Source organism: Anas acuta, chromosome W (assembly GCF_963932015.1).
Source record: "Anas acuta chromosome W, bAnaAcu1.1, whole genome shotgun sequence".
Classification (NCBI taxonomy): domain Eukaryota; kingdom Metazoa; phylum Chordata; class Aves; order Anseriformes; family Anatidae; genus Anas; species Anas acuta.
This window is the reverse complement of record NC_089016.1, coordinates 11,331,596-11,346,262: the sequence shown is the minus strand read 5'-3', so window position 1 is coordinate 11,346,262 and position 14,667 is coordinate 11,331,596. Positions and strand designations below refer to the sequence as shown.

Sequence of the window (14,667 nt, the reverse complement as noted above, 5' to 3'; positions counted from 1 at the left end):
AAGGCCAAGTCCTGCTGCTGGCCATGGCTCCAGGGAAGCAGCAGCCCCGACCTGAAGGCAGCAGAGAGGCAGAGCCCAGCGGGCAGTGAGGGGCAGCCCCGAGGGCCACCGGGGCTTCTCCTGCATGTGGCAGCTGGGCTCTTGGCCCCGAGCCCCTCCTGCATGCTGGGGCTGCTCCCCCAGCTCCAGAGGAGATGGGAGGAGAGGGATACTGAGACCAACGAATTTCCGCTGAATTCTTTATTGTCTTTATCTACCTAGGAAACCTGGATCTGTGTGTACATTAGATGATATGGTAAAAACTAACACAAAATGTAACATTCAGAATGCTGAGAACTACGTTATTAAAAACAAGTAAAATATTGTTAAAATATTAACAGAGAAAAGTAATTTTAAAAATGTTCTCTCATTTTCCCAAATATCCTTTGATTTCTGATAGGATTATTATTAATGACAATGTCATGATAACACTTGTAATGATAAAAATGATACAACATAATGTGAGTCAAAATATTTGCATATTATTAAGAATAAATCTTCTGAACACATCATGGATGCTTAAGAAGAATGTATGGAAAGAGTTTCCTCACTGCATTCTTGAGATCCTGGTTCCTCATGCTGTAGATGAGGGGGTTCACTGCTGGAGGCAACACCGAGTAGAGAAGTGCAACCACCAGGTCCAGGGACGGTGAGGAAATGGAGGGGGGTTTCAGGTAGGCAAACACGGCAGTACTGACAAAGAGAAAGACCACAGCCAGGTGAGGGAGGCACGTGGAAAAGGCTTTGTGCCGGCCCTGAGAAGAGGGCATCCTCAGCACTGCCCTGAAGATCTGCACATAGGACAGCACAATGAAAACAAAACAACCACAGCCTAAAGAAACAGTAAACACAAGTGGACCAACTTCCCTGAGGTAGGCATCTGAGCAGGAGAGCTTGAGGATGTGGGGGATTTCACAGAAGAACTGGTCCACAGCATTGCCTCGGCAGAGGGGAAGGGAAAATGTGTTGGCCATGTGCAGGACAGCATTGAGAAAGCCACTGCCCCAGGCAGCTGCTGCCATCTGGGCACAAGCTCTGCTGCCCAGGAGGCTCCCGTAGTGCAGGGGCTTGCAGATGGCAACATAGCGGTCGTAGGCCATGATAGTGAGAAGGGAATATTCTGCTGCTATAAAGAAGAGAAAGAAAAAGACCTGTGTAGCACATCCTTGAAAGGAGATGGCCCTGGTGTCCCAGAGGGCATTGGCCATGGCTTTGGGCAGAGTGGTGGAGATGCAGCCCAGGTCGAGGAGGGCGAGGTTGAGGAGGAAGAAGTACATGGGGGTGCGGAGGCGGTGGTGGCAGGCTATGGCGCTGAGGATGAGGCCGTTGCCCAGGAGGGCAGCCAGGTAGATGCCCAGGAAGAGCGCGAAGTGCAGGAGCTGCAGCTCGCGTGTGTCTGCGAATGCCAGCAGGAGGAACTCAGTGACTGAACTGATGTTGGGCATTTTCTGACATAGAACCTGTGAAATGAGTAAAAAATATACATGTATAGACTGTTATGAGTAATGTTTCTGACAAAAATTCCCAGTGAAAGCCTTACATTCCCTGTTTCCAAGAGGATCTTTGTCTATCTCCCTGTCTGGAGCCCTCATTTGTGCCTGCTGAGTGTCCTGTACACAGCAGCCACCTCTGCCCATCAGCCCCCAAGCTGGACACCTCTGCTCCACTGTAGTGGTAAATCTTGTTGCTTTTGGCAGAAACCTCAGCCAGAGTTCATATTGAGGAGGGCTCCTCTGTCCATCCCCTGGGGCCCAGCTGCTGGCTTCTTGCAACACTCAGCTGGGGGATGGATGTATTCAGAGTTTGTGCTAAAAAAACACATCCCCCTGCCTGCAGGTCCTAAAGAACAGCACAGAAAAGACCTGGTGCAGTGTGTAAGCAGAGAGAAGGGAAGGGATATTCTCACGTTCATCACTAACCTGTTTGTGTCTCAGTTCAATGCAATAGGAAGTTCAGTCACCAGTGCAAATCCAACTACCCTGTTAACATAGAGCCTGCGCCACAATCAGAGCAGGAAGAGTCAGGCAGAGAGTGCAGAAAGTGCCTTCCCTTTGCAGTCAGCCCCTGCCCTGCCCTTCCCCTGTCCAAGCACCTGGGCTCCCTGGGCAGGCTGAGTGCTGAGCCTGGCAGGCAGCAGAGGCCCTGCCCTGGCACACAGACCCTGGGGCACAGCAGGGACCCTGCTCTGCACCACAGCCCTGGCCACCCCTGCCTGCACCCCCAGCTTTTCCTTCCTCCAGGAACTGCAGCTGCATTGCCTTCCAGCCAGAGACTACCGGGTTCAGGGCTGGGAAGTGTTCTTCCCCAGTGAGCTCTGTGCATCCTGCCACTTCTCCCTGCCTTTAAGCACTCTGTCTCTGCACGCACTGCCCCCAGCCCTGCTGCACTGTGCAGAGGAGCTGCTCCTGGGCACAGCTGGCTCTCTGCACCACGGCCCTCTTGCCGCGGGCTCTCTCTGTCCCAAGAGCCTGGCCCAGCTCAGCAGCACAGCACCAGCCCAAGGGTCTGCAATCACCCCTCTGGGGGCTTTGCTGATGAGCCCACAAACCTCAGGCACTCAGAGACAATTGAAGACATCTCTCCAGAAGTGCAAGTCAGAGGCAAGTTTCCTGCAGTGTCCCCCTGAGGGCCAGCACTCACACAGCCTCCCTTGGAGCTCGTTAGAGCAGAACCCTGGAGGCAGTGAGGACAAGGAGACAAAGGCAATGTGAAGGTGACACTGATGTGTAGAAAAACTGGATGTGTGTCACCAAGCACAAGGGTCAGGCCTTGACTCCCAACTCAAGGAAGGGAGATCTCTCTCTTCAAAGGTTGCTCAGGGCTCTTTGTGGGGCAGTAGGAGATGGGGATGTGCATGGCCAAGTGTAGAAGAATGGTACGAACCCCTGCCTGGTTCATGGGTGGGTGAGGAGTTAATTAGGCTCCGTTGGTTTAGTGATTAGCAGTGTCCTTATAAGGCTCAGTGGCAGTGACAACAGCCATAGCCATGAAAACAAATATCTCATAAGGTAGCTCTGCAGGAAGCTGGCCTGGTTCCTTGTGAGCTGGCACCACTGCTCGTATGGCATCCCTCATGGTGCCTAGGCCCTCCTCCTTCTGGCCACTGCTCACTCAGCAGGGTCCCAGTCTCCCCCATGTGTGGGGTTCCTCTTCCTCTGCTGCAGGACTGGGGTCTTCTTCTTGTAAATGTCAAGAGGTTTCTCTAGGCAAAATCCTGCAGTTTCTAAAGATTCCCCTACACTGATACTCCATTCTGTCAGCCCTTCATGGTTGCAGGCAGACAGTTCAACCTTTGTGTCATTGTGCTGTCTCTGAGAAGACAGCAGCATCAGGACTTCCAGGACAGTTTGGATAATAGAGGAGTAACCAATTGAATGGAATTGCAGCACAGAAGGTAGGGGATGGAAGGCTGCCAGGTCCCACATTTGCTGCGCTTCCTTCTCATGCATGCTGTCAGTTTCTCTGGAGCTGTGTCCAAAATGTTTGGGGCTCTGCAAGTGAAAAAGGATAATCGTCATTCTTTATTGGATGTGGGGGATCTGGTAATGATCTCGAGATAAGGTAAGGGCTGAGGTACTTAATTCCTTCTTTACCTCTGACTCTACCAGCAAGACCAGTTGTTGCCCTGGACATTTCTTCCTCGTCATGGCCAGTGCCAGCATTCCAGGGCATGCTTTGTGGCTGTTTCTCCTCTCATCCCTTGATTTCACCCGTGTCTCCTCAACCCTCACCAGATGTTCTTTGAAACACAAAGACAGGGTCTGATCAGAGGGTGACCTCTGGCACTACAGCACAACCCTTTGAGGGACCTTTCTTCCTCCTTGTGACCGATGCGCAACTTCCAAGGTGCACTCTGTGGCAGTTTTTTTCTCTCCTGCTCTTTCCTACTACCAAAGGAAGGTCCATCAGGGTGGAAACACCTCCTGAAGTAGGCATCCCAACCCAGCAGGCTCCTTGCGGCCTCTCAGCCAACCAGACACAAGTCACCTCAGCAGCAGCTTCCAAGCCAGGGGACTGCTGCTGGCCTTGCAGCTTCTAGGCTAGACACAGCCAAGCCTTGTGCCTCCTGCTGCTGTGCAGTCATGGACTCAAGCAGAAGGGACAGGACAACCCATCTTGGGGCCTTCACACAAAGACACACACACGCACACAGAATTTCTAGGTTGGAAGAGACCTCTAGATCATCCAGTCAAACCTTTGACCTCTTTCAGCCTGGGTCCTGCTGGCTCTGGAGGCAGAGGGGATCCCCCAGTCAGCATGCCAAGCAGGTGCCTTCTGCTGGCCTAGCAGGGCCACTGCCAGATGTCAGCCCAAAAGTGCAGCTCCCAGGGAGAAGTCAAGGCTGACCTGCCACCTCCAGACACAAGTGATCTCACAGTCCCTTTCCGTGACACGTTCCTGCTGCTGCCCTATCACGTGCAGAGACAGAAGTGACCTCACAGTCCCTGCCACAGTCACATTCCTGCTGCTGGGGCACTAGATCCTGAGGCAGAGCTGGGCTTTCTCTAGCCCCCTCGGTATCTCTTTTTACTTTCTGGTCTAGACATTAAGCAATTTTTAGTGGGAGTGTTTGTTGTTCTGCTTGTGCTGTCATGTCTGTGGTTGAGGTATGGACAAGCTCTGTGGTTTATGGGTGTTTTACGTCTGCCAAGGAGTTTAGGGTTAAATAGAGCATTTTAATGTTAGTTTTAAGGGAAGGGATTATGGTTATCAAGAGAGAAAATTGATTCCTTTCAGAGTGTTGTAGTAGCATTTAGGTTTAAGGATTAAAATCACTGTTTCCAGTAAGGTAAAGGACATACATTACTGTTTAGACAGTGTTACTGCAGCATCAGCATTGCATGAATGCTCTTACCTCTATGAAATCATTAATTTCTGCTGGCCATGCTCCTCTTACCACCCCAAAATCTCACATGTCTCTTGTTCAGGCTGCTTCTGACCTCCCCATATCTTACTGGGATCAGCTTTCTGATGACATTTGCCATCTCAGTGTATCTGTCTCACCTCTGTTGGCTCCTCCATCCCTGAGAAGGAAGTGGCATTGTAGTCAAGAGGGAAAAGGACACAAAGATCTTTAGGTACCTCCTGCGCAATATGCCCATCAGCTCTGCACCTCCACAAAATCACAATTACTACCAATAAGTTTTGTTTCCCAAGTGGCTTCTGTGGATCCAGGGTTACTTTTCCCAGGCCCTCTCACAAGTTCCAGTTTTGCATGTGCAGGGATGGGATAAGAAAAGCCAAGGCATGGATGGAACTCAGCTTATCTGGGGATGAAAAGCATAACAGGAAGAGATTCTGTAAATACTTTGCTCAGAAAAGAAAGGCCAAGGACAGTGTACCCCCTTCTGATGGATGAGAAAGGTGAACTTATAATGACAGACATGCAGAAAGCTGAGGGACTCAACAACATCTTTGCCTCAGTCTTCCCTGCCAGTCAGGCTTCCCAAGTCTTTCACTTCCCTGAACCCATAGATGGAGGCTGGGGGCAAAGTCCCTCCTGCTCTAAGTAAAGAGGAGGTCTGAGTCCACCTGAAGAAACTGAGCACATGCAAGTCTATGGGGCTTGGTGACATGCATCCCAGGGTCCTGAGGGAGCTGGCTGATGTAGTTGTCAAGCCTCTCTCCATCATATTTGAAGAGTCCTGGAAGTCAGGTGAAGTCTCTGCTGACTGGAAAAATGAAACATCACTCCCATTTTTAAAAAGGGTAGAAATGAGAACCCATGGAACTACGGAATAGTGAGCCTCACCTCTGTGCCTCAAAAGATCATGGAAAAGATCCTCCTAGAATCGATGTCAAGGCACATGCAAGACAAAGAGGTGATCTCAGACAGCCAGCATGGCTTCACCAAAGGATAAATCATGCCTGACCAATGTGATGGCTTTCTACAATGGAGTGACCACATCAGATGACAAGGGAAGACCGACCGATGTCATCTACTTGGACTTCTGTAAGACCATTGCCATGGTCCCATATGACATCCTGATCTCCAAATTAGAGAGATATGCATTTGATGGGTGAAACCTTCATTGGGCTAAAGGTCACACGCAGAGAGTGGTAGTCAATGGCTCTATCTCCAAGTGGAGGCTGGTGATGAGTGGCGTCTGTCATGAGTCTGTCTTGGGACTGGTACAGTTTAATATCTTTATCAATGACATAGTGGGATCGAGTGTACCCTCAGCAAGTGTGCAGATGATACCAAGCTGAGTGGTGTAGTTGATGCAACAGAGGAAGGGGTGCCAACCAAAGAGTGCTGGACAAGATTGAAATTTGGGTCCCTGTTAATCTAAGGAGGTTCAACAAGTCCAAGTGCAAGATGCTGCACCTGGGCTCGGGAAATCCCATACATGAGGATAGGCTGGGAGAAGAACTCATTGAGAAGAGCCTTGCAGGGAGGTACTTGGGGGTTCTGCTGGACAAAAAGCTTGACATGAGCCAGCAGTGTGTGCTTGTAGCCCAGGAGGCCAACTGCATCCTGGGCTGCATCAGCAGAGGAGTGGCCAGCAGGTGGAGGCAGGTGATTCACCCCTTCTACTCTACCCTTTTGAGGCTCATCTTGGAGTCCTGCATCCAGGACTGGGGCCGCCAGCACAAGAAGGGTGTGGGTCTGTTAGAATGGTTCTAGAGGAGGTCCACAAAGATGATCAAGGGGCTGGAACACCTCTCCTATGAAGAAAGGCTGAGAGAGGTGGGGCTCTTCACCCTGAAGAAGAATAGGTTCCAGGGTGACCTCATTGCAGCCTTTCAGTACTTAAAGGGGGCTTATAAAAAAGATGGAGAGTGACTCCTTGCTCAAGGACATCACAGTCCCTGCCCTGCCCCAAGGGGACAAACAGCTGAAGTTAGGGATAGGAGTGGGTTTGAAGATGAGATGTGTTGTGTGTGTGGTGGAGGGTTAGGTGGTCAATTTAACATTTAGGGATTAGAGGTCAACTTCTAGGGCTAATGCAATGGAAGGGCTCTGAGGGAGGGATTGGTGTTCTGCTCAAGATGCCTGCTCAAGGAGTAGGATAAGGGCAAGCTTTGTGGGTCAGAGTTTTGTTTAGTTCTTGGGTGAGGGCTAGGGCTAACACTGGCTTTCTAATTCATGATTAGGCTTAATTGTCATTCTGCTTGACCTTCAAGTACAAGATGTGTTTGACATCTGCCTTTTCCAAGTCCCGAGGAACCTCTTTGGTCAACCTGTCCTTTCCAAGGCCTCTCAGATAGATCTTATGACAACGTCTGCAGCAGTTCCACCAGCATGTCTCTCACCCTTCCCACTCAACTGCTAAGCAACCTGAGGATTGAGCAGGGGGATGATGAAGGTTTGGGAAAGGGCTTGGTTAAAACCTCTGAGCACAGCCTTTATGGGCTTCACACAGACAGTGAAGGTGGTGTCACAGAAAACAGTGACACTCATGAGGACTGAAGAACAAGTGGATAAGACCTTGGGCCTGCCAACACAGGACACACACACACGTTAAAACTGTATGGGAGGGAAGAGGAAGATTGGATCCAAAATGTAGATTATGAAAGGAAAGACCATGAGTATCACCGTGACACTGCAGGAGAGCTCCAGAAATGGAACAAAACCACAGAAGGTGTCTATGACACTGGGGCCACAGAACTGTAGCTGGGAGGAGGAGAAAGAATTCCTGTACATGAGAGAAATTCACCCGGTTCAGGTGCAGCTGCCTTCTGGAGTCAGGCCTTCCAATTCTTGAGCCTTGCAGAGAACAGGGATGGCATACAGCCCAGGGCTGACCGTAGGACATGACGCGAGCAGAAAGCACTGCAGTCATGCAGAAGGTGCAGCTGAGAGTGCTGCCACCTCTGTGAGCAAAGGGGGTGCTGTCCCCAGCCAGGAAGCTGGCCAGCATCTGGCACAGGGTGCTGGAGCTGTACAAGGTGTGCAGGGAAGTTGAAGAAGACCATGAGAATCTGCAGGTGTTTGGAGGCAGGCACCAGCACAGTGATGAGGGTGTTCCACATCCCAGACGTAGTGCTGGTCAAGCAAGAGGAAGAAGAGATTTGTGTATGAGTAGAGGATCTCCCAGATAGAAAGTTGATGAGCTGGTTCATCAGCTGGAGAACCAAGGTGTAGATGTAGAGCTTGGGAGCGTGGTTTAGTGATGGACTTGTCAGTACTAAGGTAAAGTTGCCTGACTTGAAGATATATTTTCTTTAGTTTTCATCCTGAGTTTTCCACAGAAGACCAAAGAGATACCATGGACACCTAGGTGTCTACTAAGATTCAAGCTGAATTTCTCAGATTCCAAAAGTCATTTTAATTTAATTTAATTTTATTTTATTTTATTTTAGGTTTCATTTTATTTTATTTTACTTTTGGTTTTATTTTTTTTTTTTTATTTGTTCTCAAGGAACCCGAGTTGTCTTAGAAAGGGTTTCATGTGTGGGCTGGGCTGCATTTACAGCGACAAAGACCACTGCTGGCAGAGTGGGTGTCTGACCTCCAGACTCTGCTTTTCTTCCTCTCGATGAAGGTCTCCAAAGAAGTTACCCTGGATGAACAGCAATAGGAGAATGATGATCAAAACTGAAATGCAGCAAAATTCAGCCTTTTAAACAAGAAAATATTTTTTATGAGCTGCTTTTTGAAATTTTCTTCCTTAAGTACGCCATGCAAGCTCTGCAATTAGCTGCACAAGGCATGAAGGCTTGAAGAAACTATAGAAGAGATGTTAGGAGTTTCTGCATTTTAATGAGTTCCATGGTGGATTTTGGTGCTCAGTCTATGAAGCTCAGGTACTGAGAGGAGAGTGATGTAACCGCTTGAGCAAGTAAAGTCAGGAGGAAAAGCTGAAGTGACTTGGAGCATTAATGGGCCCCACTGAGGGCTGTTAGTAACAAAGCCTCCCCAGGGACTTGTTAGGGCAGATAATTGGAGGCCATGATTACAGACAGGCAAAGCACTGTGCTGAGAAATGTCTTGGTTGGTTTTGGTGAAGTAAAAGGTCCAAGGCCTGACCCCAGCCACTGGAAGGAGAGACCCTGGAGCCCCACGTCTGCCTCAAGGCTCTTGCTTGGGTCTGTGGGATGTGGTGGGCAGTGTGATGCCATGAGAAGAACACTGGTATGACACCTCTGAGGTGCTGCATAGGGTTGCAAGGAATCAATGAGGCCTCATTGCAATGAGTATAACACATCTCCTCCTAAGCTACTGCCAAGGGGAAAAACCTTCACAGCTGTTAGGGCCTTGTCTTTTTACCAGCACCCTCTGCCTTCTCCTCTGTAGCTTTTCCTATGCTGTCCCACACATTGCCCTATTTTCTTGAAGTCTGGAGACATCCATCTCTGTTCACCATCACTGATCAGACGGTGACCTCTGGTACCACAGCATGACACTTTGAGGGACATTTCTCCCTCCTTCTGACAAGTGCCAGCCTTCCTGGAACACTTTTTGGCAGTTTTTTCTCTCCTGCTCTTTCCTGCTACCGCAGAAAGCTCCTTCAGGGTGGAAACCACTCCTGAAGTAAGCATCCCAACCCCTCAGCCTTCTCGCATCCAGTCAGCCAACCAGACACAAGTCACCTCAGCAGCGTCTTCCAAGCCAGGGGCCTGCTGCTGGCCTTGCAGCTTCTTGGCTACACACAGCCAAGCCTTGTGCCTGCTGTTGTCCAGTCATGGACTCAAGCAGAAGGGACAGAACAACCCATCTGGGGGCCTTCTTTCTGCTTGGGTCCTCCTGGGTGTGTAGGCAGAGGGGATCCCCCAGTCAGCATGCCAAGCAGGTGCCTTCTGCTGGCCTAGCAGGGCCACTGCCAGATGTCAGCCCAGAAGTCCAGCTCCCAGGGAGAAGTCAAGGCTTAACTGCCACCTCCAGACACAAGTGACCTCACAGTCCCTTTGCGTGACATGTTCCTGCTGCTGCCCTATCAAGTGCAGAGACAGAAGTGATTTCACTGTCACATTCCTGCTGCTGGAGCAGGAGATCCTGAGGCAGAGCTGACCTCTCAGAGCATCCCCACCCATCTCCTCCTCCTGGCCCACAAGCTGATCAGATCAGGGTGAGCAAGAGACTGAAGATAAAGGGAAGGGGCTATAGGCTGTGTTTTGGCTTGGAGGGATACTTTGAGGTCAGGCATAAGAGTAGTGGATTCTTGTCAGGGTGTGGAGTAGCATTTATTTTTGGGGATTAATGTCATTCGTTAAAATAGGGGAAGGGCTTTACATGACTGTTTTAAGCCAGCGTTACAGCAAAATCAACATTGCCTGAACATTCTAACATCACAGAAATCATTAATTTCTTCTGGCCAAACTCTTTTTCCCTCCCTCAAATCTCACATCTCTCCTGGCCAGGCTTCTCCTGACTTTCCCATATCAGTCAGTTTCCTAGGGGCAGCTTTCTTATGGCTTTCATGATCTCAGAGTACCTGTCTCATATCCGTTGGGTACTCCTTTTTTGAGACTGACATGGCACCTAAGTCAGGATGGTGAAGAACACAAAGGCTGTAGGTGAACCCTGCACAATGTGCCCAGCAGCTCTTGTACCACCCCAAAATTTTGTTTCCTGCCTCCAACGTTTGGATATAGAATAGCTTCTGTGCACCCACGGTATCTTCCTCCAAACCCTCATGCATGGTTCAGTTTGCCCCAAGCGTCTTGGAGGCAGTGGCTCCCTCTGTGTAGAAAACTGAAAGCAGTCCTAAAGGATGACTTCAGGCAAAAGCTGACACCTCTGACATGACAACCCCTATCCAAGACCTCTTCCTCTATGGGGCCTACCAGGTACTTAGAAAGAGCTAATCTCAGAAACTACATGCACAGCAAGTGCCTTCTGCTGCCCTACCATGGACAATGGCAGACGTGAGCCTAAAGGCACAGATCCCAGCCAGGAGTCAAGGGTGACCTGTCAGCTACTTCAGAAAGAGCCATTTAACAGCCATTTGCTTCCTGCTGGACTTAGTGTTTCTGATGCAGCACTGAGCTTATAATACCATACCTAGAAAACACCCCCTTTTTGGGCCAGGACCTGCCCAGGTAGAAGTGATCTGGTGGTGATCCTTCAAGCTCATGGCACACCTGCTGGGCTCCCAGCCTCTCTGACACTCAGGAGCCATTTCCGTGCCAGTCCTGTGAGGTGCTAGAGCAGGAGGGACCTTGCAGGCAAAGTTCCAGGCCCCTTGCCTGCTGGTGGTCTCCCAGCTCCTTGTGCACAATGAAGATCATGTTTTTATCCAGAAGCCATGAGCCTGAAGCAGACATTCACGGGAAGCACCCACCCAGCCCCAGCCCCAGCCCCAGCCCCATCTGGCGGTGCTGCTCCGCAGAGCAAGGGGACTGTGGTGCCTGGGGCATGGGGACACTCTGCAGGGCCGTGCTGGGCAGGCTGGGAGGCAGACCCAGCTCCTGGGGTCACTGCCATTGCCCCAGGGCTGGAAGGAATCACTCCCCAGGCTCCTTTGCTGGGGCCGCTGCATGCCCTGGGGCTGCAGAGCTCTCCTCTGCCTGCTCACACCAGATCAAGCATTTGCGCTCTGGTCAGTCCACCTCAGACAGGCTCACGCTCTGTGGGCTCCATTCACTGCTGTCTCCTGGGCTCACACGGCCCCAGAAAAGAAGTCCGGTGAGTGATTTTTTGCAGCCCTGGGGCAATGGCAGTGACATTTCCTTGCTTCTCACGGTCTTCACACAAGTCTTTCTCATAGCCTTTCCCACTGCCCAGCACTGCCTCCCAAGTGGGAATAAGCCAACCTTCAGAAGGGCCTTGGGCTTCTTCAGTCGTCCTGCTTCTTATTAGGACCTTCCTGACTCCCCACAGAGCTCAGAGGGAGCCTTCTTGTCCAGTGTGTGGCCCTGCACTGGCTCTGACTGTGACGAAGTAATTCTCTGCAGAGCAGCCCCTGTGGTGCTGTGTTTTCAATATGTGACTGTACTGGGTCTGGCTGGGATGGAGTTACCTTTTCCAGTAGAAGCCCACCCAGTGCTGTGCTCTGCTTGAGTAGCTAGAACAGCACTGGTATCACGGTTGTGTTTTGTCTTCTGCTGAGCAGTACTGTAATAGCATCAGGAATCCCTCTAATCCCCCCTCCCCAAAGAGCCAGCAGGCTGCGGGTGTGCAAGAGACAGGGAGGGGACATCACCAGAGCAGCTTACCTAAACCAGCCACAGAGATATTCCATACCATATGATGTCACACTCAGCAATAAAAGGTGGAAAATGGAAGGAGAGGGGAGAGGTGGGCTCCCGTTATGAAAACGTTTGTCCTCCTGAAAATCAGCTGTGTCTATTGAGGCCCTGTTTCAGGAAGTGGTTAAGCATCACGGTCACAAATAGCTTTTTTTTTTTTTTTTTTTTTTTAAATAACTTCTTTGCTAGTTCACAGGTGATGGGAATACACTGCAGCTGAGACCTACGAATTTCTGCTCGCTTCTTTATTGTCTATAGGTACACAGAAAACCTGGCTTTACATATGCATGAGATGATTAGGAAAAGTAAAGAGATAAATGAACAGGTAGGAGGCTAACAATGACATTAATTAAATCGACTCCACAACTTGGAGAACATATTTATCAAGAAAAATAATACCAAATTATTTTCCTATCTGTTTCTGAGATAAACTCGGAATGTAAAGGCACATTATAGTTTCTTAAGAAATAAGTATTCAAACGAATTCCTCAGTGCATCCTTGAGCTCCTGGTTCCTCATGCTGTAAATGAGGGGGTTCAGTGCTGGAGGTAACATGGAGTACAGAAAAGATACTGCAAGGTCCAGGGATGGGGAGGAGAAAGGGGGGGGCTTCAGGTAGGCAAACATGATAGTGCTGACAAACAGGGAGACCACGGCCAGGTGAGGGAGGCACGTGGAAAAGGCTTTGTGCCGACCCTGCTCAGAAGGCATCCTCAGCACTGCCCTGAAGATCTGCACATAGGACACCACAATAAAAACAAAGCAACCAACAACTAAACAAAAGCTAAACGCAATAAATCCAACTTCCCTGAGGTAGTAGTCTGAGCAGGAGAGCTTGAGGATATGGGGGATCTCACAGAAGAACTGGTCCACAGCATTGCCTTAGCAGAGGGGCAGGGAAAATGTAGTGGTCGTGTGCAGGACAGCATTGAGAAAGCCACTGCCCCAGGCAGCTGCTGCCATCTGGGCACAAGCTCTGCTGCCCAGGAGGCTCCCATAGTGCAGGGGCTTGCAGATGGCAACGTAGCGGTCATAGGCCATGATGGTGAGAAGGAAATACTCCGATGACATCAACAAGACAAAGAGAAAGACCTGTGCAGCACAGCCTTGATAGGAGATGGCCCTGGTGTTCCAGAGGGCATTGGCCATGGCTTTGGGCAGAGTGGTGCAGATGCAGCCCAGGTCGAGGAGGGCGAGGTTGAGGAGGAAGAAGTACATGGGGGTGTGGAGGCGGTGGTGGCAGGCTACGGCGCTGAGGATGAGGCTGAGCTACAGAGCTGATGTTGGGCATTCTCTGACATTGAGCACTGTTGTCTGTAGAGAAGGAGAAGGCAGAAAAAGTTTAGAAGACAATTCTCTGAGGAAAACCTACTGCAAGCCTTAGAGCACTCTCATCTGAAGCCTCTCTCTTTGCAAAAGGAGCTTTCTGCGGCTCTATCTCTTGAGTCCCAGCTGATGCTAGGTGAGACTGGCACTACAAGCATGGATTGCTGGGGACTTTAGAGGTGTCCTTCCTTCTGTGTAGCAGTCACAAAGCAGGAACAAGGGGGAAACTCAAGTTTAGTCCACTTACAAGATCCATGAACTTTGCAGGGTTGTTGCAAAGAACACCTCCAACCACACTGTAGAGCGAGTCAGATTTTCTTATGCTTAGTAGAACAATCACACTCTTGTGTTTCCAAAGTAGAGACAGCTTAAAGCAAAGAAGCCCCAACCCCAGTGCAGATAGACAGAATCTGCACCTTATCTCCAGGTACATGAGCAGGATCTCAGCTTTTCCCTCTTCACAAAGGCTGCAGAGGCCTCACACCAGCTGCCCACAGACAGCCATCCTGCAGCACAGACGTGGTTTTAGTACAGAGGTGTCTTCTCCTTGAGGTACCTGGATAACACAAGGATGCCAGGAGAGAGCTGCATCCTGCTGGAGAGAAGCGTGCAGCCCAGGACAATGCCCCACGGACAGAGCTGGATATTTGCAAGCTGGGGTGTCCCAATACCAAATCTGCATCCCCTGCAATGTCCAGAGGAGACTTAGACACCCAACTCTTGGCTAAAAAGGGCAGCTTGGTTATGACACTCCAAGGGGCTTCTGCCAGACTTCCTCACCTCGCACTGCAACCCAGCAGGACTCTCAAAGCCTACTGCATTGCCCACTGCCCTCCCAGAAACAAGACCCAGCAGGAGACCCTTCCAGGACCTGCAGCTGCATGGCCCTGCAGCCAGACCCTTACCTTGTCAAGGGCTGTGCAGGTTTCTCCTGCAGGCAGCTCTCAGCATCCTCCCACTGCCAGCTGCCTCCAAGCCCTCTCTCCTTCTCTCCTCTCCCCATGCCAGCTGCGGTCAGAGCTCCCAGCCCTGCTGCGCTGTGCAGAGGAGCTGCTCCTGGGCACATCTGTCTCTCTGCACCACGGCCCTCTTGCCACGAACTCTCTCTGTCCCACGAGCCTGGCCCAGCTCAGCACCACAGCAGAGGCCCAAGGCACTGCAATCATC

General features: G+C 50.5%; 2 protein-coding genes across 2 annotated transcripts in view; one reads left to right on the top strand and one right to left on the bottom strand.

Moving 5' to 3' along the window:
- LOC137846905 (uncharacterized) overlaps positions 1–14,667 on the top strand; it is a 426,139-nt gene that overhangs the window by 115,316 nt on the left and 296,156 nt on the right. The window lies entirely within an intron of this gene.
- On the bottom strand, positions 549–1,484 carry LOC137846911 (olfactory receptor 14C36-like). The gene has a single exon (XM_068665017.1). The coding sequence runs from the start codon at positions 1,482–1,484 to the stop codon at positions 549–551; it is 936 nt and encodes a 311-aa protein (XP_068521118.1).